Here is a 25489-nt window from a genome sequence, read left to right as displayed (position 1 = left end):
TTGGACAGACACATGAACCATAATTTTTGTTTTAATGACATTTCATTTATTGAAAATGTCTTTAGCAAAATTATGTAAGTGAGATATTTTTGAACGAGCAACTTTGTGAAAAGACATGGATGCTAACATTGCAAGTGGCTGTTTCTTAACAACAAATTTGCATCTTGCAATTGATCCAGAGATAATATTTGTTGTGCCTTTTTAGGTCAAATCAGAATTCTGGAACATACTTAGTTGGAGAGCGCCAGCACAGTGTTTACAGCATTCACCCTCTCCTTGAATCTGATCATCGACAGGGCAGTCTGGTTCTGGACAAGAGAAGGATTGACACCTCACAGAACCATCCTGTGAAAGCGAGAGAGAGAGAGAGAGAAGAGGAATCGTCATTGTCAGTCAAACAGTTTGTGAGCGTCAAGTAACAACGCCTGGCTGGAATGCTCCCCAGGGAGTGGAGATTGTGCACACAGTGTGTGTTGGCAAGCACTGAATCCAATGACCGGGGTAATAGTAAATCTGTTAAGCGCTTAGAGACATTGTATTAAGCTCTATATTATCATTATCTATTAGTAAAATAAAGGTCTAGATGACAAGTCAGTGGACTTCATAGTCTAGGATTCAAATCACTGACATGTCACTACTGTCCTTTGGCAAGAAATGAATCTACACCTCATCATGCTGGTAAATGTTTACCCAGAAAGAAAAACAAATCCATAATGTATTAATCCCTTGTCTACTAGAACCGCATGGTTCCTGTATTAAGTCTATGGGAATGAGATGATTTAGTAGTCAGTCAACAGGTTAACAAAGGCTCTGAAAGCTGCTACAGTCAAACCTGTCTATAGCGACCGCCAAAGGGAAACACAAAAAGTGGTCTTTGTAGACTGGTTCTTTTAGTACATGTTTTAATGAGAAACCCATTTCAAGGGAAACAAAAAATGTGGTTATTGTAGACAAGTGGTCTTTGTAGACAGGTGGTCACTAAAGCAGGTTTGACTGTATATGAATATCAACTCATATCATTTAGGCTAACTTCTTTTAACTCTTCCAAGTAAACACTGGAAAACAGTGTTATATCAATAAGATTGCAATATTTGAATATGGTTCACTGTATGAATGGCACATGTAGGTGGACAAGGTCAAGGTATTTTGTCCTGTATATTAATGACCATCATTATCATCATCATTTATCAAAGTCAGCTATTTACTTCTAACAAGGGGTTTACTGACTTTCGCACCATGATGACACTCCCTCCCTCCACTTCTTCTCCTCATTTGGGCATATATTTCTGCCTTTTTGCGAATTAAGGTTGAAGTATTGCCATCTAAACCTCTGAAGGCAATATTTAAACAATATTGAACGGATATTTTGCACCCAAAACCCTTGAACCGCAATTTTACCACTACCTGTCTTTACCTTAAGTTAAAAAATATTAATAACTCCATAATGCTTGGACTTACAGCGCAGGTGCAGTTGGTGCAGACATCCCCCATGGGAATAAAGACCTCATTGTCCAACACCAGTCTCCCATCAAACACACAGGCATCGATCTTACAGACGGGGCAGCAGGAGCCGGGTGGTCGGACCTGCCTGATCTGTGGGCAGCCAATGTCCATGCACTCCTGAGCTTCGCATAATAACTCACCAGCCTTCAATGTAGAGAAGAAAAAGGTTATTTTCATTGCAATCCCATACAAGCAGCAGTGTTTTCACAATCAATTGACCATTTTCGTAATGTAACCAAACCTGATTCATACATCTTTGTGAAGTGCCTGGATATGAATTATTTAATTCATCTGTTACAACTTCTTGTATACAACACAACGCATTCTGACTATTAAAATATAATAATGTGTAACAGGTGATTAAATATTTGTATTAAGGCATTTCAGGTGGAAGGTTGAATTTCCTTTGCTGTTTGTTTCATTTCATTTATTTCTTTCCACGTTAAGATAAAAACAATATTGTTGAATCTTTAAAATACAATCATATATCAGTTATCTAAAGTTGGATTAAAAGCCATTAAGTCAGACGGATTTTCAATGCTTACCATACATAGGCACGTAGAGCACTCATCAGGCTGATGCGATGACCCACTCTGTAAGATCACGTCATCGATCTGACAGGTCATTCTTGAAACCTCGTAATCTTGATGAAAAAGAAATAAATGCAAACATTTACAGAAATTGTGTTGTAAAACTTGATGAAAAACGAAAACATCCAATTGTAAACGAATTTCAACTTTTTCTAAATTCCTTCGTCCCTTTCTTGATCCGCAAATACAATCAAAATGCTACCTGTATTTTACGTTCTTCTTTATTTCTGAAATTTAATTTTTGTAACCTTTCCGGGCAATCCCGTTCACTCAAACAGTTTAAAATAACTCACTTATTTTGTTTTATAATAACGTATGAAAATTTCTGTAAAGCTATTTTCTGAAGAATTTCTATGTCAAAGTATATGATATATATTGTGTATGTACATTTATTTTGATTCTTTGTACGTTTGTAAAATGTGAGCAAAACAAATTTCCAATATTGGACAATAAACTGAAATTTAATTTAATTTAATCATTTAATAGTTAAACAAATACTTTAATCTTCAGGAAAGCTTAAAGTAGGAGTCAAGTTGATCTCATAAATATTTAAATGTATGCACCGGAATCCTTAACCATCGAATGCACACATACTGTACAACTCTGGCTTGTTCCACACCACTGTCTAACCATGGACCCAATCGCAAGTTCATCAACATCCCATTGAAGCATATGACTTTTAAATTTCATACTTTTATAAACTAAATTGTTTTTGAAATAGACATTCTCACTCACCGACACAGTCAGGGCAACACGCCCCATCCCTGAAGACGACAGACTCTGCTGGGCAGTTGGGTAGCGGGCAAGTAATGGGCTGGCAATTAAGACGGTCATCCTGACAGACGCACTCCATACAGTCATGGGTAGCGGGACTGAATGTTTGGCCATTGGTGTAGTTTGTGTTGTCATATGTACATCCTAACAAGATCGGAAGAAAACAAATATTTGGAACTTCAATTTGTATCAGAATAGGTATTCAATTTGGAAAATTAAGACTTTTATTCAAACAGCCACTCTCCATTCAATCGTGGTTGGCGCATGAAGGACTGAAAATGTGAATAATCACCTTAGCATCCTAAAAACAAAAATAGTGGAAAAACACAAATTTGAATTTTGAATATAGTGGTTCAATGGGAATGTTAATAATACTATCCATAATAGAATTTTTTTGCATTGGTAATCACACTTCAAAAGAGAACAAATAGTTCAGGAATTTCGGGAAATGAACATCAAAAGAATGAAAAAGCAAATTGAAACAAATAAATTGGATATAGATTTAAATTGTACAATCAAACCTACATTGGTGGCCACCTCTCTATAAAGACCACCTGCCTATAATGGCCACATCTTTTGTCTACAAGAAATATGTGTTGTAGGACCTGTCTACAAAGGCCACCTGTCTAAAATGGCAACTTTTATGTTTCCATTGGGTGACCTTAATATACAGGTTTGACTGTATTTAAAATATTGATTGGTAGTTGGTTCGATTCAAATTTAGACAAATCTAAATGAGGTCATAAATGAAATCAGATTTGCTTGGAACAGAGCACATGATGGCTTAACCCTTTCATAAACTAAGCAAATAAATAATGTTGGTGAAGTAGATGGGACAAAACTATCACTTCTGGATGTAGCTATCTTTCCGAAGAGAAGCTGAGGAAAGATAGTGTATATTTTTAGATTGCTGAGGAAGTGATAGTTTGCCATCACCTGGAACCAAAGGGTGATTTGCTTTATATTCTACATTGGAATCATTTCACTGGTAGGGTCTACGAGAAAGACAATCTAACTGTTTTTAGTGCTACGTGAGTACGTATACGCAACATATAAAATTAAATTTGTAATTCGCGCCACACATCGCCGCGATGGCCGTGGTCGCCTGCTGCATTTAAGATAGTACACAGTGTAACAAACATTTTTCTCCCGTCAATGATGGGCGAAACTATCGTTCATCACATGATCAACTTTTGACCAATCGTAGAGCAAGATTCTTAGTATGTGGAATATAACAATTGATAACTAACCTTGACACGAGGCACAACATTCTCCATACTCAAACTGCAGGTCTACACAGTCACCAATGGGACAGATGGGCGTGTTGCATTCTATCTCCGTGTCCTGCAATATATTCAACAAGATATGAAAGAGATCGATTGGGGTAAATTTTTAACCTCAAAATACATTAAAAAGGCAAAAAAGAAGACTGCAAAATCGTTTTAAAGGCCATCCTCCCATTCTTTAACTGAGCGTTTTGGCATGCGCATGTAATCCAGCTAACAATGGAAGTTACACACTGATTCAGCCGAGGACCCAGGTTCGAAACTGGGTCGCGTCTTCTGGATGGTAACGTTTAAAGGTCGGTCCCCAGACGTAAATAATCATATCTGATTGATGCACGTCTGTAAAAACCCAAAACCCCAAACACACATTCAGTTGCAGTTTTATACAGTCACCAATGGGAGATATGGGTGTGTTGCATTCTACATCAGTGAACTGTGATATTCAACCAAAGACATAATATTAAACAGAATGAATTCTGTGACTGAGGTCTACATTCATTAAGCCAACTGTAGTATGAAAGAGATTTCCTTATAACATAAAAAAGGATAGAATTGGTCTAATGTACAATTCAAAAAAGCAATGCACAATGTACGCACATTCACAACACTTCTTTCTACATTATTTTCAAACTGACACCACCCACTGTGAATACCTCAATTTTTTGAAGAAAAAAAAATTGTCTAGAATACCTCTAAATTTTAAATGTTTTTCTTCTATATTACTGGTACAATCAATTATTCAGATGATGCATGGCCCCGGCATTAAGCATTTAGATATGACCTAATAAAAGACTTTCAAAAATTGCTGCTTATTTTTTTTTTTTAGATGTAAATGCCTGAATGCGAGGCAAGTCAGGATGAACTTCCCCTTCAATAGACAGGGGGTAATTTTCAGGGGGTGGAGGAGGAATCGTCCTCGGTGTGCTTGTCCTGTTGGGGGGGGGGGGGGGTGCAGGAAGGGGGTAATTGTTCTAGAGGGTGCGTTTCAGGGGTGAGGAGAATTGTCCAAGTTTGTTGTCCATGGGGGAGGGGGGGGTAATCTCTTCCTGGGGATAATTTTTCCAGGGGATGATTGTCCAGGGGGAAATTGTACTGATACGATTATTTATGTTAAACACATTATGTGTGATGAAACGAGTGAAACTGAACTTACGATACATCTGCATGTTGTACATGGGTCCTCTCCGTCCTGCCATGTCTGACCGTGGCTGTAGATGGTGCCATCTTGAGCGGTGCAGACGGCACACTGAGGGCAGCATTGCCCAAACGCTTGAAGGGTCTGACTGCAGTAGATGGGAGGGCAGCTATCTTCCTCGCACACCACGTTTCCATTCTGATGAAGAGAATACAATTTTATTATTTTATTTATTTTTTATTGATTTATGGCAAAAATAACAAAAAAATATAAAATGGCAATGAAATGGATTCATACACTGGCACAAAGCTCTACAATGACCCTATTAGTTACAAGTGAATGTGAGGAAACAAGCTAACCAGAAAAGCAGTACCGTACTATATTTTCTGACAGCTGGTATTTATACCCATGGTATACCCATGTTCACTCATAGTTAGAGCATTAGAGTTTCATTGAATCCCATCTAAATCCTTGATTACGGTAATAGCCCTTCTGGATCGAAGTTTAAAATATCCTGCATTAGAAAAGCTTATTTAATCCATCTTTAACATAAATTGAGGAAACATGAGGTATGCAACCAACTTAATCATATTGTTTAAAATATTATGTTAAGATATATTATTATGTTTTCTACAAAATACTGTAAGCTAATGTTAACAAAAATTTATCAAAAATCATGGATCAAAGATAGAGGAGGCGCAATGGCTCAGTGGTAGAGCAGCGGCCTTGTTACCGGGAGGTCCCGGGTTCGAAACCAGGTAGAGGCACTAGAGTACTTTGGCAAACATTAGTTCTCAATACCAAGAGAGGACTTAATGCCACTGGTCTTCGGATTGCTTACTTACAAGCAATACCCTCTTAGCAGTCACGTAAAAAACAAAACAATTCGCATATGTGTACCAATCATTATTGATGACCTGTAAATATTGTGCTATTAGTTTTGATTTAATAAAAAATACAAATAAAAAAGAATTACAAAAAAAATAATTAACCTGGCATATGTATCATTTTAACACAAGTGGAATAGTGTAAAACAACATTCAAAAGTTCCATACCAGTTTCCTTGTCACTATTAATAATAATAATACATGAGATTTATACAGCGTCATTATCCGTTTTAATTAAATGCTCAAGGCGCTTCAAAATGATTGGGAATTACATAAGAAACAGAATGCAAAAATAAAGAATGAATGAATGTCCGTCTTTAAAACGTGAAATTGAACAAATGGGATTTAAGGTTGCTCTTAAAAGACGTTGATTAAATAAATCAAACACTTACGAAGCAATCACATCTTCTGCAGTTGTCATCATTGGGGCTAAAGCTGGACCCGTTCCTATAGAGATTGCCTTCAAACTCACAGACGGTGCAATCTGGACAGCACACTCCCTCTATCTGGACGCCATGTGTGCAGTTAGAGGTTTCAAGGCATGGTATGGGCACACAGTTGATGATGGTATCCTGTAGCACCGGGGAAAGAAATAGAACAGGGGGGTGTTTCACAAAGATCCTAAATCAAACTTAATTCTGAGTTGGACTTCAGAATTATGGAGAGCCATTTGTAGTCTTGAAAGAAAATATATTCAAAAGCGAAAATTCATGTATTTTAAAGTTTTTATAAATTCCACATCAAGAACATGACATCTCCTTGATAATAGAAAATAGGAATGATTTGAATCAACGTTTGATGCCTTTTAAAACAACTTTCACAAAATATTTTCACAGAAGCTAACGGCTTTCGAAAATTGTTAAGTCCAACTTAGGATCTTTGTGAAACACCCCCCAGGGTCATCAATATAAATAATAATAATAATAGTGGGTTCTTGTATAGTGCTCATGTCAGTCAGATTTGACCCTCCTGGCGCTCCCGATTATATTGCTAGAGTATCCCAAAATAAGTAGTTTACAGAGCAGAGAGTAAATTCATGAAGTATTCATTTAATATTTAATGACAAGAACTAGCGCAAACATGAATTCCCCTCCTAAGAATTGTGTAAATGTATGCTGATATGCCATTTTAGCAATTATCATTGTGGTATTTGGTGTGCATTCACCAAATAGCAGTACTGCAGGAACGATGACATAAAAAGGTACATGTATTTTGGGTGACAGTGGAAGGTTCATACTAGTCCTAAACAAAAGAAGATGAACTTCTGGTACAAAAACATTTGTTTGAAGTTTGAAATTTTATTATTCCTCACAATCCTTCCATCATCATCATTAATACCTCTACCCAATCTCCAGTAGTGTTTCGTAATCAAAATCACCACCATTATCTTTTCTCTTCTACCATCCCCATTCCTCCTGTATAGCTATGACTAACATCGTCCCCACCATGAACACCAGTATCATCACCGGTATAACAATCATCATCATCATCATCCTCATCATCACCACCATCATCATTACCAGGTTGTCCACCATTGCCATTTAACATTACCATATCATCATCATCATCTCACTGCCACCACCATCCTTAGCATCACCATCCAACTATCTTCACCCCAATCACCACCACCACCACTATAATCATCATCACCATCACCATCACCTCCACCACCACCACCACCATCACCATCACCTCCACCATCATCATCACCTCCACCACCACCACCATCATCATCATCACCTCCACCACCACCATCGTCATCACCACCACCTCCACCACCACCACCACCATCATCACCATCACCTCCACCACCACCACCATCGTCATCATCATCATCTACCATTGATGACTTCTTACCAAACAGGTGCATTCTTGACATGGATCAGATGATGAAATCCAAGACTCCCCACTCCTGTGTTCACTTCCATCATCACTACGGCAGAAAGCATCTAGAGATACATGTAAAGAACAACATCTGTCACTCATTATCAATCCTTATTATCATACTATGATCTGATCGTGCATGATAGTAAGTTTTAGTATGTTCTTTGTTTTTTGTTCTGTTCTTTGGTTCTCGTTTTCCTGTATGTGTGTTTTAGGGGTAGGCTTTTATATAAGGAATCCCTCTTTTCTGCCTATCCCAAATGCTATTATAAATTGCCATTGTATTTATTATCACTTTCTTGTTTTTGAATTACTCCATTCTGTATTTGTATGTTTTTAATGTTTTTATGAAGAGTGCTGAATAAATTTTGAATTTGAATTTTGAATTTGAACTATCACCAAGTTTGAAGTTGATACCAGAAGTGGTTATTCATGTTCGATCAATTGCAACTTCAATGATTCATATCTTTCTTATTCTCAATCTGATGTTGCTAAACTTTCATGTAACTGTTTCTCTAATTTTCCTGCTTTTAACAAAGTGGACTTCATCTTGAGGGCAACATGATGGTTTTCTTACCGGCACAAGATGGGCAGCATTCTCCAGCCACCGTGGTAGTTACTGGGCAGTTGAGCATCGGACATTGCTCCCTCTCCGTGCACTGTACTGATCCTTTCTATAATGTGCATGAACAAATATTAAACATGAGACCCAGCACCAGGACACCACGAAAAAGTCACCAGATATGATTTTTCAGTTAGGTCCGATTCTAAAAGAACAGATTCTCAGCTTTAAAATGATAAATAACTCACAATTGGATGTCCTAACCAATTGAAAAAGGAGAAGATTGTGACTCTAGTATTATACAAGCATCATATTATAACATATACATGTACTTCTTCCTTTTTTATTCTCATTGAATTAATGTAGATGTTAATTTAGTAAGGAGTTTTGTGAGCCTTCCATAATGGCAAGGTTTATCAAAATTGAAAGTTTCACATAGCAATCTTTCCATTAACACCAGGAAAAATGACAAACAGAAGTATAACAGTTATAAAACAGCAAAGAAAGGATTCATACTATGAGTGATAAGCCATATAGTAGAAGAACTTACATCACAATGACATGTCTTGCATGAATCAAGGGCTGGGTTGAAGTATTCACTATCGGGGATGATCTGACCCAAGAAATAACAATCTGTAAAAACACAAATATGGAATAGGAAATTGATAAATATTTAGAAAAACACACAGCACAGTAGTTTCATATCTAGCAAAGATACATGTACATGTCAGGATTTTAATGTTTCAAAAGAAGAGACCTGGGCCCGTATTCAATTCAATACTTACGTACAAATGTAGGCTTTTTACTTAGTATTTGGTTTAGATAAAATACTTAGCCAATTTTGGTATTCAATTCACACTTTTGGCTAAGTATTTAACTCTAAATCTAAGCCATCTCCATACCACACTTAAGCCGATTAGTTGGATGCCTTCATTGGCAGGCATATGGTTTTCTTACGCAGTATTATAACCTGCGCACAATTATATCAACACACATTTATTGCAATGCATCAATTGCGCATTACTTTTGATTGACCGTGTGACGTCACAATGCTTATCAGTAAGTATTTTACTTAGATGTTGTCTTACGTAAGTATAAGTCTAAAATGCGATTTGAAAATGAGATAAGTAAATTACTTAACTTACCCATTTACTAAGTAAATTTCTTACTTATGCAAAGTATTGAAACAATGTCAATTAAATTCAATGCTCTGATTACATGTGAATAATGAATGGAAATTTGTTTTGCTTACGTGAATATTACACAAGTTGTTAACTCTTCCTAACATAAATGTAGCTATTAAAACTATAATTGAAATATCTCTGTTGAAGTGGTATTCATAGTTACAGACTTTGAGAATCACTTTGGGAATAAAACCCTTTCTCTGCTTCAGTTTATATTGTTCTCATTTCATGAATTGAAAATCATACAGAGTGTAACAATTCAACAAGAGAATGTGTTTAGAATGGTTTTTCTTTAGCATTTAGAATTACTGCTGTTGGTCAATTTTCCATTTCAAAATGCAAAGCTGACCATGGAATAATTTTTTTTTAAATGTTTTATATACAGTGCAAATGTTCAACAAAATGGCACTTAGAATTATTATAATTAAATATCAATCCCTCTTCACTCTTCACTATCACACTATCCCGTACCTTCACATAGAGGGCAGCATTCTCCTGGCGGATGATAGGGGGCGCTACACTGGACGTTGCAGCTGGTTGGCTCACAGATGACGTCTCCGCCAAGACAGATACAAGAATCACACTTATCAAAGGCAGACTTGAACGTGGCTCCATAGGAGAAACCGAGACCATTGTAGTAACATCCTGGAAACATTCACAACATGGTGGTAATTATACAGTAGGCTTGCGAGTGCACCATGTGAGAGAGAGGGAGGATTGAGAAGTCCTGAAAAGGACTCTCAGTAATCTTTCTTGAGGGTTTGTAGTCCTGAAATGGACTGTTTGGTATAGTCTTGAAAAAGACTGTTGGTTATCTTTCTTAGCTTATAGTTCTAAGGAGAACTATAGCGCTTGGAGAGGATGAGTGGCGGGAGTGGATCGACGTTTCGAGCAGGTTGACTATCCGCCGTCAGGAGTGGTAGTTGGTGGTAGTTATAGTTATAGTAAATAATAATAATAGTGGGTTCTTGTATAGCGCTCATGTCAGTCAGATTTGACCCTTCTGGCGCTCCCGATTATTATTATTATAGTAGTGGCAGTTATAGTAATAATAATAATAGAAACATCTATATTGCACATGTATCAATCCCAGGGGATGCTCAGGGTGCCTCTAAAGTACGATACATACCCTTTCTTTAGCCAAGCTGCCCTAACTCGCTTGAAGCATTCAAGGAATAAATTCCTATCAGGTATACATTAACTACACTTCGGTGGAGAGTGGCAAATATAAATTAATGTCTTGACAAAATACATTAGTGCTACGGCGGGCTCAAACATCAAACCATGTGATCCACAGTCTGGTGACGTATCCATGAGACCACGACACCTCTATACCACCTCTTTAGAGTAATCATGTAATATATTATATAATTGATTGTTGTAAAGCGCATAGAGAATTTATTATAATGTGCTGTATAAAAATGACTTTTTTATTATTATTATTATTATTATACTAGACAACAAAGTACAAAAGTTCAACTTTTAAGTAGCTGTAAAAGAAAAATGCAGTGGCACTAACAGATGCAGAGGGAAAATGGAACAGAGGTTGAAAATCTAAAATGTTATCACATAGAGAAAGTACCACATCATTACGATATGGAACTGAATGTCCTATTATTATATATTTAATCAATCATCTTGAAGGTCAAACATATAAACAATATATTGTTAGGTACATGTACATGTATAAAGTACAACATAAAATGAACTTACCATTGCAATCTGGACAACACTGGCCTCTAACATGGACTGGGTTGTTACAGTTAAACTCGCACTGCTCTCTAGCACACTGTACCTCACCAGTATTCTGTTGAACCATGAAACAATGATATTAAAATTATGATTGATAATGATAAATGTGGGGGTAACAGTGTTGTAGTTTGATTTTCGGCTCCCAGGAACAGATGATGCCAAATACTAAATAAATAATAAAGTATGAGATCTACCACATAAGACAACCCTTCATTACAATCCACTAAGTTACATGACCACTGCTGATGCAGATTTGAAATTGTGGAAAAAGAAACGTGGAAATTAATGCAACAATTTCCTAAAACAGGGCTGTCAAGACTTTTTTTTCAAAAACTAAGAGGTGTTTAAATACTCACCAAACATGTGCATGTTAAGCAGGTATCTCTTGGGTCATTCCACGTCGTCTCGTACTGATGTAGTAAACCATACTTATCCACACAGCCAGGAACTGCACTGATACACTTGGGACAGCATTCACCAGGGAGCTGAACCCTCTCATTACGAGAGCAGTTCAGAGGCGGGCAGTCAAATGGACGACATTCCACAACACCTTTCTGTATTTGAGAATAGACAAGAACAAAAAACATGTAAAACGTAACATTACTCTAAAGAAAACTATAATTATAAGGTATTATTGCATTACTTTTTTTTCCTTTTTTTGAGGGGCCTAATATAATATGAGCAGTGCAGTGCTGGATACTTTTAGGGGTTACATTACACAATACCTTTTTGTGTTTCAAATGAAACAAAGGAATATCTTTAAATTGTCGCGAATTGGATACTCGCATTAAAGATGTTTTATGCGTTGGTATATAGTCGTTTGTGAAGTAGGCAACTTGGCGATCATTACATAACACTGAGCCAGCAAGTATATTACGCTCCTGTACGTACGTCTGTGGGCTGCCCTTTATATACCCATGCATGAGCAACTTTACAGCAGAATCTGAGGACAGTCAATGGGATTTTATGGGATGGTATTCCACAATGCATTTCTGTGTTTTGTAACTGACAGAATACCACACGCCATAGCTGTTTGTTTAACAGTTTCATCAAACTAGAAAAAAGATAAATTGTCAAATGTCTCAAAAAACTGCCAAAGTTACTCATGTGAATGGGTGTCACTAAAAATCAGTAATACCTACACTCTATACACGATACCATAAAATCCCAATTAGTATATAAAAAATACAGTGGTCACAAGAAGATAACAATTGCTCCACTTCATTAAAATGTCAAGGTATCGTAACTCAGTGTAAATGAACGTGACAGTTAAGGAGTCAACAAAACTTACAATAACACAATTAATAAATAAACAATACATTGGCCACAACAAGATTACAATTACTCCGCTATATGAAAATGCTTAGGTAACTCAGTGTACATGAACGTGACAGTTAGAGCCCCACTGTCCTACCTGTAGCTACTTGCTCCCTCTATATAGAAAACAATGCCTAATCGGTGACCATTGGTCCCCCATGATCCTCTTTTTCTTATGTTAATTGAGAGCTGAGTTGATGAGACAGCCACCTGTCATTGACCACGCTGTGTGGTATAATCCCTCCCGGCTAAACTAGTACAGCTGGCCTTTAAGGAGTTAACAAAACTTACTTTGCATGTACAGACGCTGCAGTCCAAGGATGCTGCTGTAAAGGTTTCACCATCTTGGTATTCTGCACCCTGGAACTCACAATTATCTATTTTAATACAAATATAGATCAACAAAATGTTGGGTTAATAACAACATCATAGTAGTTTAAACATATTTGTGGATTACACCCAGTAAATAAGAACGATTGAAATTTCTCCCAGGAAGCATTACATTTATAAAAACATCAAAGTACATCTACATGTGTGTATATACAGCCCATCAAATCCTTCAGGTAAAACATCCAAAGGGGAAATCTATCCTGATATTAATTTGGTTTAATGAAAGCAAAAAAAATAGGAGAAACAAATTGGTGAAAGTTTGATTAATATCTGATTAAAAATAAGAAAGATACACATTTTTTAAGTTGTCATCAAAGGAACACAAATTGGCAACACTGTGGCATATTTCGCGAGCTTAATCTCCAATTTGCTCTGTACAGATAACCTCATAAACTGTCATTTTCTTATATAGCTATGGATGACAAAATATGAAGCCTCATAGCGGTAGTACATGTGTTTACCAGCTCTCTATTCTTATAATGTGGATCTTTCTCTATGACTATGTGATGAAATTACGACTTCTAACATTTATGTATTTCGCGTTCCAGGCGCATTGATATTGTGCCACTACATTTACAAAACTACCTTATCAGCATCAATATCATCATTATTACGACCATCATGATTAATCCCTTCACAAATTTCCAAAGCGCTCCACTCCTCACCTTCACATGTAAGACAGCATTCACCCTGAATAGGTCTGGAACAGTCAATCTCAGGACAGCTTACATTACTGCATCTTACATTACCATCCTGTAAAAAAAAGAGGATTGTGAATGTTACTGTATCTTAGATTTCCATCCTGTAAAAACAAAATAATTGTGAATGTCACCGCATTTTACATTTGCATTCTGTAAAAAAAGAAGTATTGTGAATGTTACTGCGTCTTACATTTGCATCCTGCAAAAAGAACAGCTTGCTGCAATGTATTTTACAACAACGCATATTTTTACAGTTTTATTTTCCATCCTGGATAAAGAATAATTCATGAGATCACACCTAACATGTATATTATTATCCTCCAAAAATATGGCTCACATTACTGCACTTTCACTTACATTGTCATCCTAAAAACATATCAAATCACAACAAATATTACAGCCGGCAATAACTATTTGTTTTGTGTTTGAGTATATTTGTAAATGTAATATTTCTATGTGCTTTAATATAAAAAATGATGATTTGATTGCTTTCACATCCTGAAATAAATTGGTCTACACATATTTCAAATGTACAATGAGATGACAAAACAAAAACAAAAACATTATCTGTTTGGAAAAAAAGGGTAATAACTAATTTATGTACTCTAACATAGAGCTAACACCCTTCTGGCTCCAAACAGATGATCTGGGGCCCGTTTCACAAAACTCATCAGTGACATATGACAGTACTGTTATAAGCTACTGAAATCCTTGCTTCTGATTGGCTAGTAGCAGATTTGTCACTGGTTTTTGTCGTTTGTCATTGAAAAAAGAGCTTTGTGAAACGGGTCCCTGATATTAAGCTCACCTGGCAAATACAAGTTGTGCATTGTTGATTCATAGGAGAGAAATATAGATGATTCCTGATAATGTTGCCTTCATAGAGACAATCTGAAACAAAAGGCAAAAGAAACATTTTTTTTTAATATTAAGCTTTCAAGAATAATTTAACATCACATGATTTTTTTTCATATGAAAGCGGATTATTTTCATGAAGATTATGATTCATCTGTTAACATTAGTGATACTATAAATCAATCACTCACAGTCCTGGTTGGCGGTCATGGATTTTTGTTCAATAGCTTGTCAAAACTTCACCACCCAAAGCGTAATATATTAACAACTGTAAACATTCCTAATATTAAGAATAATATTCTGGGTTAATATCACGCTTAATACCTGTACGATGTCTCAAAGTACTTTAGAGATCTATTATTACCAATGTAATCTCATTCAGGATTGCCAGCACCCATTTAAACATGTTCTCCATGGCATTCATTAATTGTTGCTAGGTAGGACAAACATTTTGGCTTGTCCTACCTTACAACACATAATATATGCAATTCACATTCTGACTATTGAAATACAGTAATTTGTAAAAGGTTAATGATATAATTGTTAACATGCCACTTAACAAAGATTTATATGCATTAAATTTGGTTACATTACGAAAATGGTCTATTCACATACCTGTGCATTCATGGCAGCATTCTGTTTGGTGAGGAGCAGGGTAGTCGCACTGTATGTCACACATTTCTCTCATGCATTTCACTTGACCATCGGTACAGTTGCAGTGGTCACAGGGGTCAAATGGCGATGTCCAGTTGGTAGAATGGACATACTCGATCCCCTGATACGTGCACTGCTGGAATTCTAAAACAAAAGAAGAAAACTGTAATGTGATGACCTCACTGGCAGGTATGATAAACATGGTACAAAATGAAAACGTTTCACCACAAGTATCAACTAAATACAAATTGCATTTTAACTAGCAACATCTACACAAAAAGGGATATTTATTCAAACACCCAGGGTAATCTATCATGCTTCAGCACTAGTTCCTGTACTTGGCGTAATTTTCCTCATCATACACTGAAAATGTCATATGGCACTGTACTTCTTAGTCCTTAAGTATATATGATGGTGTGACCATAGTTCACCGGTGACCTTAATTGGCGGGCAGATCCATTTCTCAAAAATTCAGTAAGATTTCAAAATCTGATATCACCAATTACAAATTACTTATTTGTACATGAAATCACATACTCTAGCGCTTTCTGACATTTGGTTTTTACAACATTTTGTTCCAAAATATTTTTTCAAATCACTAAATTTCTCTCAATCTAATCATCACACTGCAAACTCAATTAACCTGCTGATTACTGAATTCCTTCATTCCCATAGGCTTTATACAGGGGCCACTCGGTTCATGTAGGCAATGGGTTAATCCTACTTACTAGGTGTTGGGCAGTCGGTGCAGGTGGTGACACCCAGATCACAGGAGCACTCTGTGCACCCATCCACCGTCCATGTGGTGCCCGATGGATACAGATGGTTCTCATACACACAACCTGCACAAAGGTTATGAGAAACAAACACTGTTACTGGTACATTCGGTTCAGAGGGGGTACAATAATGGTAATACATCACTTGGGCATAAATACAGTTAAAAACTGAATCAATCATACCAATTGTAAGCTTGATGTTTTTTGTAAATTTCGCTGCTCAAGAATGAAAGGTGGACTGGTTGAATTATGGCCTTTATTGAGTACTTTTAGATGTAAGCTCTAACATGTCACAGTCTCAAGAAACATAAACTGGGACAAATCAATTTTGTATATACTTTAGAAGATTACAAAGCTTGTTACGAGTATGAATAGTATAGCGGGTTGTCAGTTTCCATGTGGACAACACGATATTTCGGTGACACCAGACTTGGTGGAAATACCATATGTGTACAAGTCTGCACATAGCGAACATGTCGGCCTATCAAGAAAAAGTCTCTTGGACAGTTTTGGGGTGAGGTAAAAGCGAGGGGGATGCAAGGCATTACATATTAAAGACATGTTGGTCATAGAACTGAAAGCTAGTTCTGGTGATTGACACCTTTTATTGTATAAACACCTGAATGGTGTTGGATTTCCTATGAGAGCCCACTCTTATGCGACTTTAAGAGTAGGCTTTAGAAAATTAGACATTAGAAAACTAACCTGAGGGTCCAACACAAGTGTTGCCATCAGCCTCTAAGATGAACCCCTCAAAACATGCACACAGGTACGACCCTATGGTGTTCAGACAACGCTGCTCACAGTCGTGTTCACCTTCACATTCATCAATGTCTAAAAAGAATCAGGATATAAATAGTGAGAACACAATCCTAATAACATGCACACAGGTACAACCATATATTGTTCAGGCAACGTTGCTCACAGTCATGTTCACCTTCACATTCATCAATGTCTAAAATGAATCAGGATTAAGATTAATAAGAACACAAGCCTTGCAGGGCTACACATACTTGTAGTTGTAACTCAAAGGCCCGAAATTACAAAGGAGGTTTGTCGACAAACCTTGGTTTATGTGCGTCATATAACACGTTTCGATGCGTTTCAGACCAAGATTCAGACAAACCTTGGTCTGAAACGCATCAAAACGTGTCATGTGACGCACATAAACTTAGGTTGGGTTTGTCTTCAAACCTCCTTTGTGAATTTGGGCCAAACACTTTAATAGAGATAATTCAACAAAACAATTCAACAAAATGGCTCCAACTTAAAATTATGAAGTAATGCTATTTTTTCAATATTAAACCAAACCTAATTATAAGTCTGGGTCCTTAACTTAAAAACTCTTATTTCGACCATCACTTCCATTTGGTTACAAACAAAATTACATTTAGAATAATGAAGTGAACATGCATATCATTTCTTACCAACACATTTCCTGTCTGGCCTGAGCCGATAACCAGGAGCACAAGAACAGTAGAAACTTCCTATGGTGTTGAAGCACTCATGTTTGCAGATAGTAGGGTTGATTTCACACTCGTTGATATCTTCAAAATAAAATCATTTGTAAAAGGGTCAGTTTGATCTTTGATACTACTGGATATTGCTAAACAAAGAAATTCAATTATTTTTTTATACCAACAAGAAGGCCTACAGTTTCAGGAAAAATATTGCCATTTTTTTAAGAAACCTGAAAGTTCCTAGATTTTGTATTCAAAGGGGTTCTTAAAGCATCTTATATTTAGACTGGGCTGTTCTATTGAATAGTTTGGAAACCTATGAAAATCTATACCACAAATAATCATTTCACAGATCGGTTCTCTTTCAATACCTATCATCAGATATCATGTCCAGATTATCAGTTAAATCTGCATTGTGAAAGATGCCCGTAATTGAAATTGCTTAAACCCAAAGGATTTTTCACAAATCTTTGCAATCATGCTTTCCAATGAAAGCGTGATGCATAAAGCATTCAGAAACCCAAGTCAGTGCACCAGCCTCTTGTACTACATGTTTCTTGCAATCAATTGAAGGAAATCATATTTAGATGAATTTCCTTCTATTTCTGGGGATCAAAAACGTAATCTAAGATTAGTGTATCATACCTTCATTGCAGGTATTACCAGTAAAGCCAACTGGACAGCGGCAATACCCAAGTACACAGACAGCGTTGTTCTCACACATGGGGTCACAGGTCATCTCTGTGAAATGAAAGGTATAGAACACAAAATTAAAAAGATTAAAAGAGCATCTGACATTTACTATAGAGGAAATAATAACCTTCTTAACCAATAATCAATATTTTTATTAAACTTATTTGACTGAAGGTATATTTTTATCATTATTGTTTTTATTATTACTTATACCCTGCTTTCTACATAAGGCCCAAAGCAATTACAGTTAATGAAAATACTCTTTAAAAGGCAGGATATTCTTCTGACAGTACATCAGATTTACATGTACTGCCATCTGCCGCTCACAATGTATCATCATACAATCACCACCACAATCATCATTTCCTACTGTCATCACACAGAGGACACATACACAGTCCTTGGATACATGTGGTTCACAAGGTTCGTAGGGATCAGTGAAATAATCATAATCAATACTTTCAATCATCATCATCACCACAATCATCATTATCACCTTCACAATCACCACCACAATCACCATCACCCTCTCCACCACAATCATCATCACCATCACCCTCAACCTCACCACCACCATCATCATCACCACCACTACAATAATCATAGCACTTAGAGACTTCAATGGTAAGCGCTTTATAAGCACCGTTTTATCATTATTTATTATTATCATTATTATTGGATCATCATCACCCTCACCTGACCACCAAAATCACCATCATCACCACCACAAACATCATTCCCTACCATTAAACAGTATGAACCTCCCATTCTCTCTCTAATACATTACCTTCTGAACACGTATCTCCTCTGTATCCCAGAGGACAGAGACACAGTCCTTGGACACACGTGGCTCCATTCTCACATGCAGGTTCACAAGGTATGTATGTATCAGTGAAATCTATCACAGAAAAAAATACATCATCATAACAAAACACAAGGAAAAATATAATATTTACATGGTTTTCTATTATCCTACACATTTGTCTTCATTTTTAAAGTACTTATAATTATGTGGAATATCCCCCAATGACTCCAAGTTTCATGCACAGATTTTTACAGATGTCATGAAGCACAGAAAATCATGTAATATCCAAGACATCTGATGCTTGCCTGGCAGAAACTCTACCACAAGGCCATCACTGGTCCATGGCATATTCATTATAAACTGGAAAGAAATACCTGAGCTCTAATGACTCGTACATGGATATTATTATATGATGAAAAGATCAAAACTTAGATTCATCAATCATTTATTGATACATTATCAATTTGTCTAAAGGAAGTAAAAAGGAATTTTAAATGTTCAAAAATTTCACATTTCTTTTGAAATATTACTCATATACACAATGGTCTTCAATTGTAATGAACGTGTGTCTCCATTCCTCATGACTGATTCTCTATACTAAAAAATTATACCTTTTATCATAATACTGATCTCAACACATAACAGTATTGTGCATGCATGTATTACATTATCCATTCACTTACTTGATAGTTGACAGAATTCACCATAGAAATCTTCGGCACACACGCACACTCCATTCTGGCAGTGTCCACCATTGAGGCAGGGGAAGTTACACAATATAGCTGCGGAGGGACAAAAGAATGCACAAAATTAAAAAAATTAGACAATGGTAAATTATAATTCTTATGTAGATCAATAGACAGGTATATATATATACTCTCCACCCGGGTGTTAAACTGGGTACCCGGTAGGATGCGACCATCATCGTTGGTCAACCAGTCTTTGAGCGTCAAGTAACGCCAGGCTAGAATGCTCCCCAGGGAGTGGAGATTGTGCACACAGTGTGTGTGGGCAAGCACTGAATCCAATGACGAGGGTAATAGTATATCTGTAAAGCGCTTAGAGACATCCAAGATGAATTAAGCAATATATTTTTTAAAAAGTTGAAAGCTGAATATAGGAGAAGGTTAAAGCTGATGTGCAGTTTTGGTAAGCTCTCAGACAATTTTTGGTCAGATTTCTTTGATTTGAGATGATAGATAGTAAGATACTAGCAATCAAAGTCTGCTGTGGAGGTTTTTTCTTCTTCCAGTGAAATATTAAGAGGGTAGAAATGAGGTAGAGAGGTCAAACAAAAATTAAATTGCATCCTTGAAGGTAAATTCTAACTACGGCAACCTGCACTACAACACCTATAAGCACTGTGTGTATACACTACAGTCTACACACATGCTTTTGTACAACAAAATGACATATGACACCATATGAATGGGAAATATTTTTATCTTTTTTTTAAAATATCTTACGGAGTATCATCAAGGCAATGGTTCTAGACAGCGGCCCAGCTGTACAAGAATAATTTCCAACGTCCTGTACTTGGAAGTCGTTGATCACCAGCTCGATGTTCTGATCGTCAATCACTCTGACATGCTTGTGAGCAGTACCCCCTACAGGAAAGATAGATAGGGATTAGGGTTTACAGCGGCATGCAAGAAGGAGATTTAAATGAAATATGTTATCTTAATCCTGCATGTATTGTTGTGTAACTCTTGCTGGACAATGCTTTCAAAAGCACACATCTCTTCAATCAAGTCCTTTAAGACAAAATATGTACAAGAGAAGTACACAATAACATGTCTTTCCTTAGATTCATGTTTTACTCCATTTTATTGATCACAAAATTAAGTAGTGTGAACATTAATTAATTTTCACTCTGAATATTAATTTTACTCCTCATATGTTTACTACTATTCGGAGTCAAACTGATATGATCATGTACATCATTCGCAATTTTCTCAAAGTTTTAATCGTTAATTGTATACCGTCAAAGAGGATTTTCCAAATTGAATTATTAGTTTTATATATATTCAAAGAGTTATCATATTTATGTATTCATAAATGCATTCATGTTGTGACTTTAAAGTTTCATTTGTAACAAGCTACTGAGAGCCAAAAAGGCGTTACCGGTATATGCATGGTCTTACTCTGTGTTATAACGCCCTTCTGGTCCTCAGCACATAATGCCATATGTTGCATATGTTTATTTTCCATGTTTTGTAACATCAATGGAAAACAAAATTAAGTATTATATGGACAAAACACTTGAACATTGAGTCTTGAGTTAACGCCCTTCTGTCTCCAAACAGACAATCTGTACTTACCATTTACAAGGGTAATGAGAGTGCCATTGGGGTGTCAATGTTTATATTCCATGATATGTAACAACAATGGAAAACAAATTGTTGTATTACATTGACAAAACACTGGAACATTGAATCTTGAGTTACCGCCCTTCTGTCCCCAAACAGACCGTAGACTGTACTTACCATTTTCAAGAGTATTAATGAGAGTGCCGTTGGGGGTGAACCACCGAGGTGATTCATCCACATCTCTGCTTCTCACATTACATGATATGGTTGTGTCCTCTCCTAAGGCTAGGACCTGGGCTTGGAACGGGGTGACCACGATCTGGGGCTGGGATCCAACTGAGTTGGGACCAAAGATAAATAATGATAATAATAATAATAATAATAATGATAATTATTTAGCCACCCTAAAAGGTGCTCAAGGTGCTCCAATATTACCCCGGCTACGCTAGGCTATTGATTTCGCTGCTCACAGCATTCAAGGAATTATTTCCTACCGGTACCCATTTAACACCTGGGTGGAGAGTGGCAAATGTAGATTAAAGTCTTGCCAAAGGACATAAAGACAATGTATCCTATTACTAAAGGCTGGTTCATATATTAGACAGTACGCCCAAAAGTTTTTATTTTTTAACATCTAGAAGAAAGGCAGGTGAAGCAGTTAATTGGGCACAACAATGATTATACGCATATTCACATATCAGTGGGTGATATGACCCAGAAATGGAAAACATGTTTTGCTTGTCTCATTTCATTATGACATGGTGAAAAAGCATGATGGTTGACTGCAACTTACGTGAATGGGGATTGAAGGCCCATTAAACATGAGGCACAAAATCACTAACCGTTTCAACATTTGCCAGGAAACAATATATCAATTCTATTGTGCCATCCCTATTTCTTTACATGTTTTAAAAAAGACAAGCATAGAGTGTATTTATGGGCATCTACAGGGGCAATTCTTTTGCTCAGTTATGTTTAGTATAACTTAAATATTTTCTCTTGCCATTCGATACAGACTTTAAAAATGTGAAAAACTGCTTGTATTTCAAATATAAATTGATTATGAAATTAATATCCACAAACTGCATACCCTTAAAACAAAACATACAATTCTTCAGATCTTACTTTTTTGTGCATTTCTTTGCCCATTTTTGTTTCTATTGGTCATGGCAACTTGGAATGTAAGACAATTTCGTTCTTTTCTTTAAATTACTGACATAATTTTTAAAAACTGGGCATACATTTGGAGCAGCCTCTGGAAGTAAATGGGTATTTCACCAAGAAGAAGTAAAGCATGCTTTCATTGAGTAATCATCTTTTGAGTTTGAACCAGCCAAGATTCAACTCTGCTCACTACATGAAGCTCAGAAGCCAAGCATGTCATATCATACCTGCCAACCTTCCACATCAAAAATTGATAATTTTAAGGAATACAGTTAAATTCACAAACTGTTATACAGGGACCCTTTTCACAAAGCCCTTTTCCAATGACAAATGACAAAGAAAGAAAAAAGGATTGGTTGGCAGCTATGTAACATGCATACCATGCATATTTATACTACTACGCTGGATTCCAGAGAAGGTATAAATAGCAATGAGTTGATATTGAAGAAGAATGGAAGCTCTGATCTACAAAAACATGTAATCACATCTAATCTGATGCTATTCAAAGCCAGCCTAGTATAGTATGCTATTTTCTGGATATGCTGGCTTAATGGATTTTTATCCATTTTCCTTTGCAACAAAAATGCACAAATTGTTCATGATGATCCACTTTGCATCATTATTAATGAAAGAAGAATGATGCACTAATAGCAGTTTTTTTAGTGACATTTTTGTTTATTTGAGCTCATTTCTGTTGGAGTGCATTGTGCCGTTCGTGAATGAGAGTGTTTTTATTGAAAATGATCATTGAAGTCTATACATTGGCAATGCAGAAAATGTGTAATCTCTATTTTGAGTGTACAAATTGGCAATGTCTTGTTTAACTTTAAAAAAACATTAAGCTATGAGTGGAAAATAAAAATAAAATTTGCGGAGGAATAGTTCATTCATTTCCACCTGTAGAAAAATCTGAACTGCTATAGGTTATTAGCATTCATCTACATGTAGTGTATCCATGTTCATACATGTACATGCATGTAATTAATGTAGATGCATGGTAGATGCATATATCTATGAAGATTCCACTTCATTCTTAGATCTTACTGAACAATGTCAGGTTCAATCCTGGTTCAAGAGCACCAACTGGATGTGAATTTAAAGATGGAACAAAAACAACCACTGTGACATGCACTCCACTTTTTGTTCGCCCGTCTTATAGAGAGTTGATATCAATAACACTTTTTTTTAGATTGATATCATTCGCAACTATGAACATAAGGAATAGGAGACTGCAAACTGGGTGAGTTGATAGGGGAAGTAGGGGTCTGGAAGAATATCCACGAAGAGGAGTAAAATGACATCCTGACAAAGCTTGCCAAGAATAGTACCCCTCTTCAGCCTCACGAATTGATACAGAATGACAAATCAATTTCCACTTTTTGCCAAACACTTGATTCAATCCGATTGGGCCCACACACAATTTGGAGAATTTTGTCATCAAAGTTTAACAGTAAAGCATAGCATTACTTAAAGTCACATCATGTCAGAATAAGAAAACAAAATTCCTCATAATTACTTTCTTATTCTTATAATATCAGAGTGGACTTCCCCTCAAAGATAACATAAGGCCTATTTGTTGACAAATTTGTTGATGGACAATTTATAGCAACCGACATCTCCTAAGATGATGGTTATGGTATAGGCACTAAGACAGACAAAATGTAAGGATACCATACCTGCTACTTCACAAGACGGCCCTGTGTAACCATCTGGGCAGATACACACTCCACTGTTACAGAACCCTCCATTGATACAGCTAGGGATGCATTCAACAGCTACATGGAGGGACACAATACAGATACAAATTTATCACATTCAATGTCATCTACATAGTGTAATGGAGATTGTGTTAATAGTTTTTGCCTGCATATTGAAGAAAACAACTTTACCTATGGCTTACATTTCTTGGTTTAGACATCTCATAATCAATATTAATTTAGTTTCAATATAAATGTTATTTCTCATCAATTTTCCCTTGATAATAAAATCATATGGTCATATATTCCTTTTGCGATACATTGATTCTTTATATGACGTTTTTAGTCTGAACAGCCTACTAGACTCATAAAATCATTAGTGTCAAATTTATCCGACTAACACTTACGTCTAATCTCACAGAATTCTCCCAGATATCCAGCTAAACAGTAGCATGTTCCATTGATACATGTCCCTCCATGCTGGCACAGCTCTGGACAATCACGCTCTGAAAGAATATCATTCAAAGATCAAATCAATCACGTATTCTGTCATTTCATTTCATTTTTCCACATTCCAGTTTTCAAAAACATGCAAATATAAAATAATTAAGTAATATTGACTGCCTTCAGGGCAAAACGACATAATCGCCCGAACAAAAGGTGAGGGTGATATATGACAAGTTGTATTGCCCTAAATTAGGCAGTCAATATTACTATTATTAACCACATCAGACATCTAGAGCAAAAAAGAAACTCTTACTATCTCATTCATTCCTGCCAACATTTTAACTGACAACCAAAGAATCAAATCAAATTTCGATCAAATTCATTCTTGTGCATATCCTATAAAGAGCCTAGGTCGATTGCAGCTTCATATTTGTGTACGTTTTTGACTGCATGGAGGTGTTGCGTTCAATCTGGATTAATAACAACTCATTGTTAGACAGATCCTTGGTCTATTAAAATTAAAAAGTTTATCTACAACCGAACTTCTCATCCACTCTGTCAGAACTACCAACAGATACATCTCAAGTTATATGATATTAATACTAATGTCCTTTATAATTGACTTGCACCGAAATAAATGCATAAAGCATGCAAGGGGGTATCA

The 25489-nt window shown here is 36.3% G+C and overlaps 1 protein-coding gene across 1 annotated transcript in view; it reads right to left on the bottom strand.

Annotated features, from left to right (window-relative positions):
• The window catches only part of LOC763910 (kielin/chordin-like protein), a 66148-nt gene that overhangs the window by 7903 nt on the left and 32756 nt on the right, over nt 1–25489 (bottom strand). The window contains exons 9-35 of the mRNA XM_030978307.1: nt 24786–24884; nt 24358–24456; nt 21695–21853; nt 20675–20815; nt 19892–19990; nt 19191–19301; nt 18356–18451; nt 17678–17797; nt 16956–17084; nt 16203–16316; nt 15436–15618; nt 14774–14856; nt 13930–14017; nt 13166–13251; nt 11914–12111; nt 11519–11612; nt 10277–10450; nt 9172–9254; nt 8637–8733; nt 8033–8124; nt 6568–6747; nt 5307–5486; nt 4118–4211; nt 2829–3011; nt 2049–2146; nt 1459–1647; nt 231–345 (exon numbers count right to left, since the gene is read on the bottom strand). Of these exons, the coding sequence (XP_030834167.1) occupies nt 231–345; nt 1459–1647; nt 2049–2146; nt 2829–3011; nt 4118–4211; nt 5307–5486; nt 6568–6747; nt 8033–8124; nt 8637–8733; nt 9172–9254; nt 10277–10450; nt 11519–11612; nt 11914–12111; nt 13166–13251; nt 13930–14017; nt 14774–14856; nt 15436–15618; nt 16203–16316; nt 16956–17084; nt 17678–17797; nt 18356–18451; nt 19191–19301; nt 19892–19990; nt 20675–20815; nt 21695–21853; nt 24358–24456; nt 24786–24884 (3384 nt within the window). The remainder of the gene's footprint in view (nt 1–230; nt 346–1458; nt 1648–2048; nt 2147–2828; nt 3012–4117; nt 4212–5306; nt 5487–6567; nt 6748–8032; nt 8125–8636; nt 8734–9171; nt 9255–10276; nt 10451–11518; nt 11613–11913; nt 12112–13165; nt 13252–13929; nt 14018–14773; nt 14857–15435; nt 15619–16202; nt 16317–16955; nt 17085–17677; nt 17798–18355; nt 18452–19190; nt 19302–19891; nt 19991–20674; nt 20816–21694; nt 21854–24357; nt 24457–24785; nt 24885–25489) is intronic.

This window comes from Strongylocentrotus purpuratus, unplaced genomic scaffold (genome assembly GCF_000002235.5).
Source record: "Strongylocentrotus purpuratus isolate Spur 01 unplaced genomic scaffold, Spur_5.0 spur5_contig_812, whole genome shotgun sequence".
NCBI lineage: Eukaryota > Metazoa > Echinodermata > Echinoidea > Camarodonta > Strongylocentrotidae > Strongylocentrotus > Strongylocentrotus purpuratus.
This window is presented reverse-complemented; position numbering and strand designations above follow the sequence as displayed.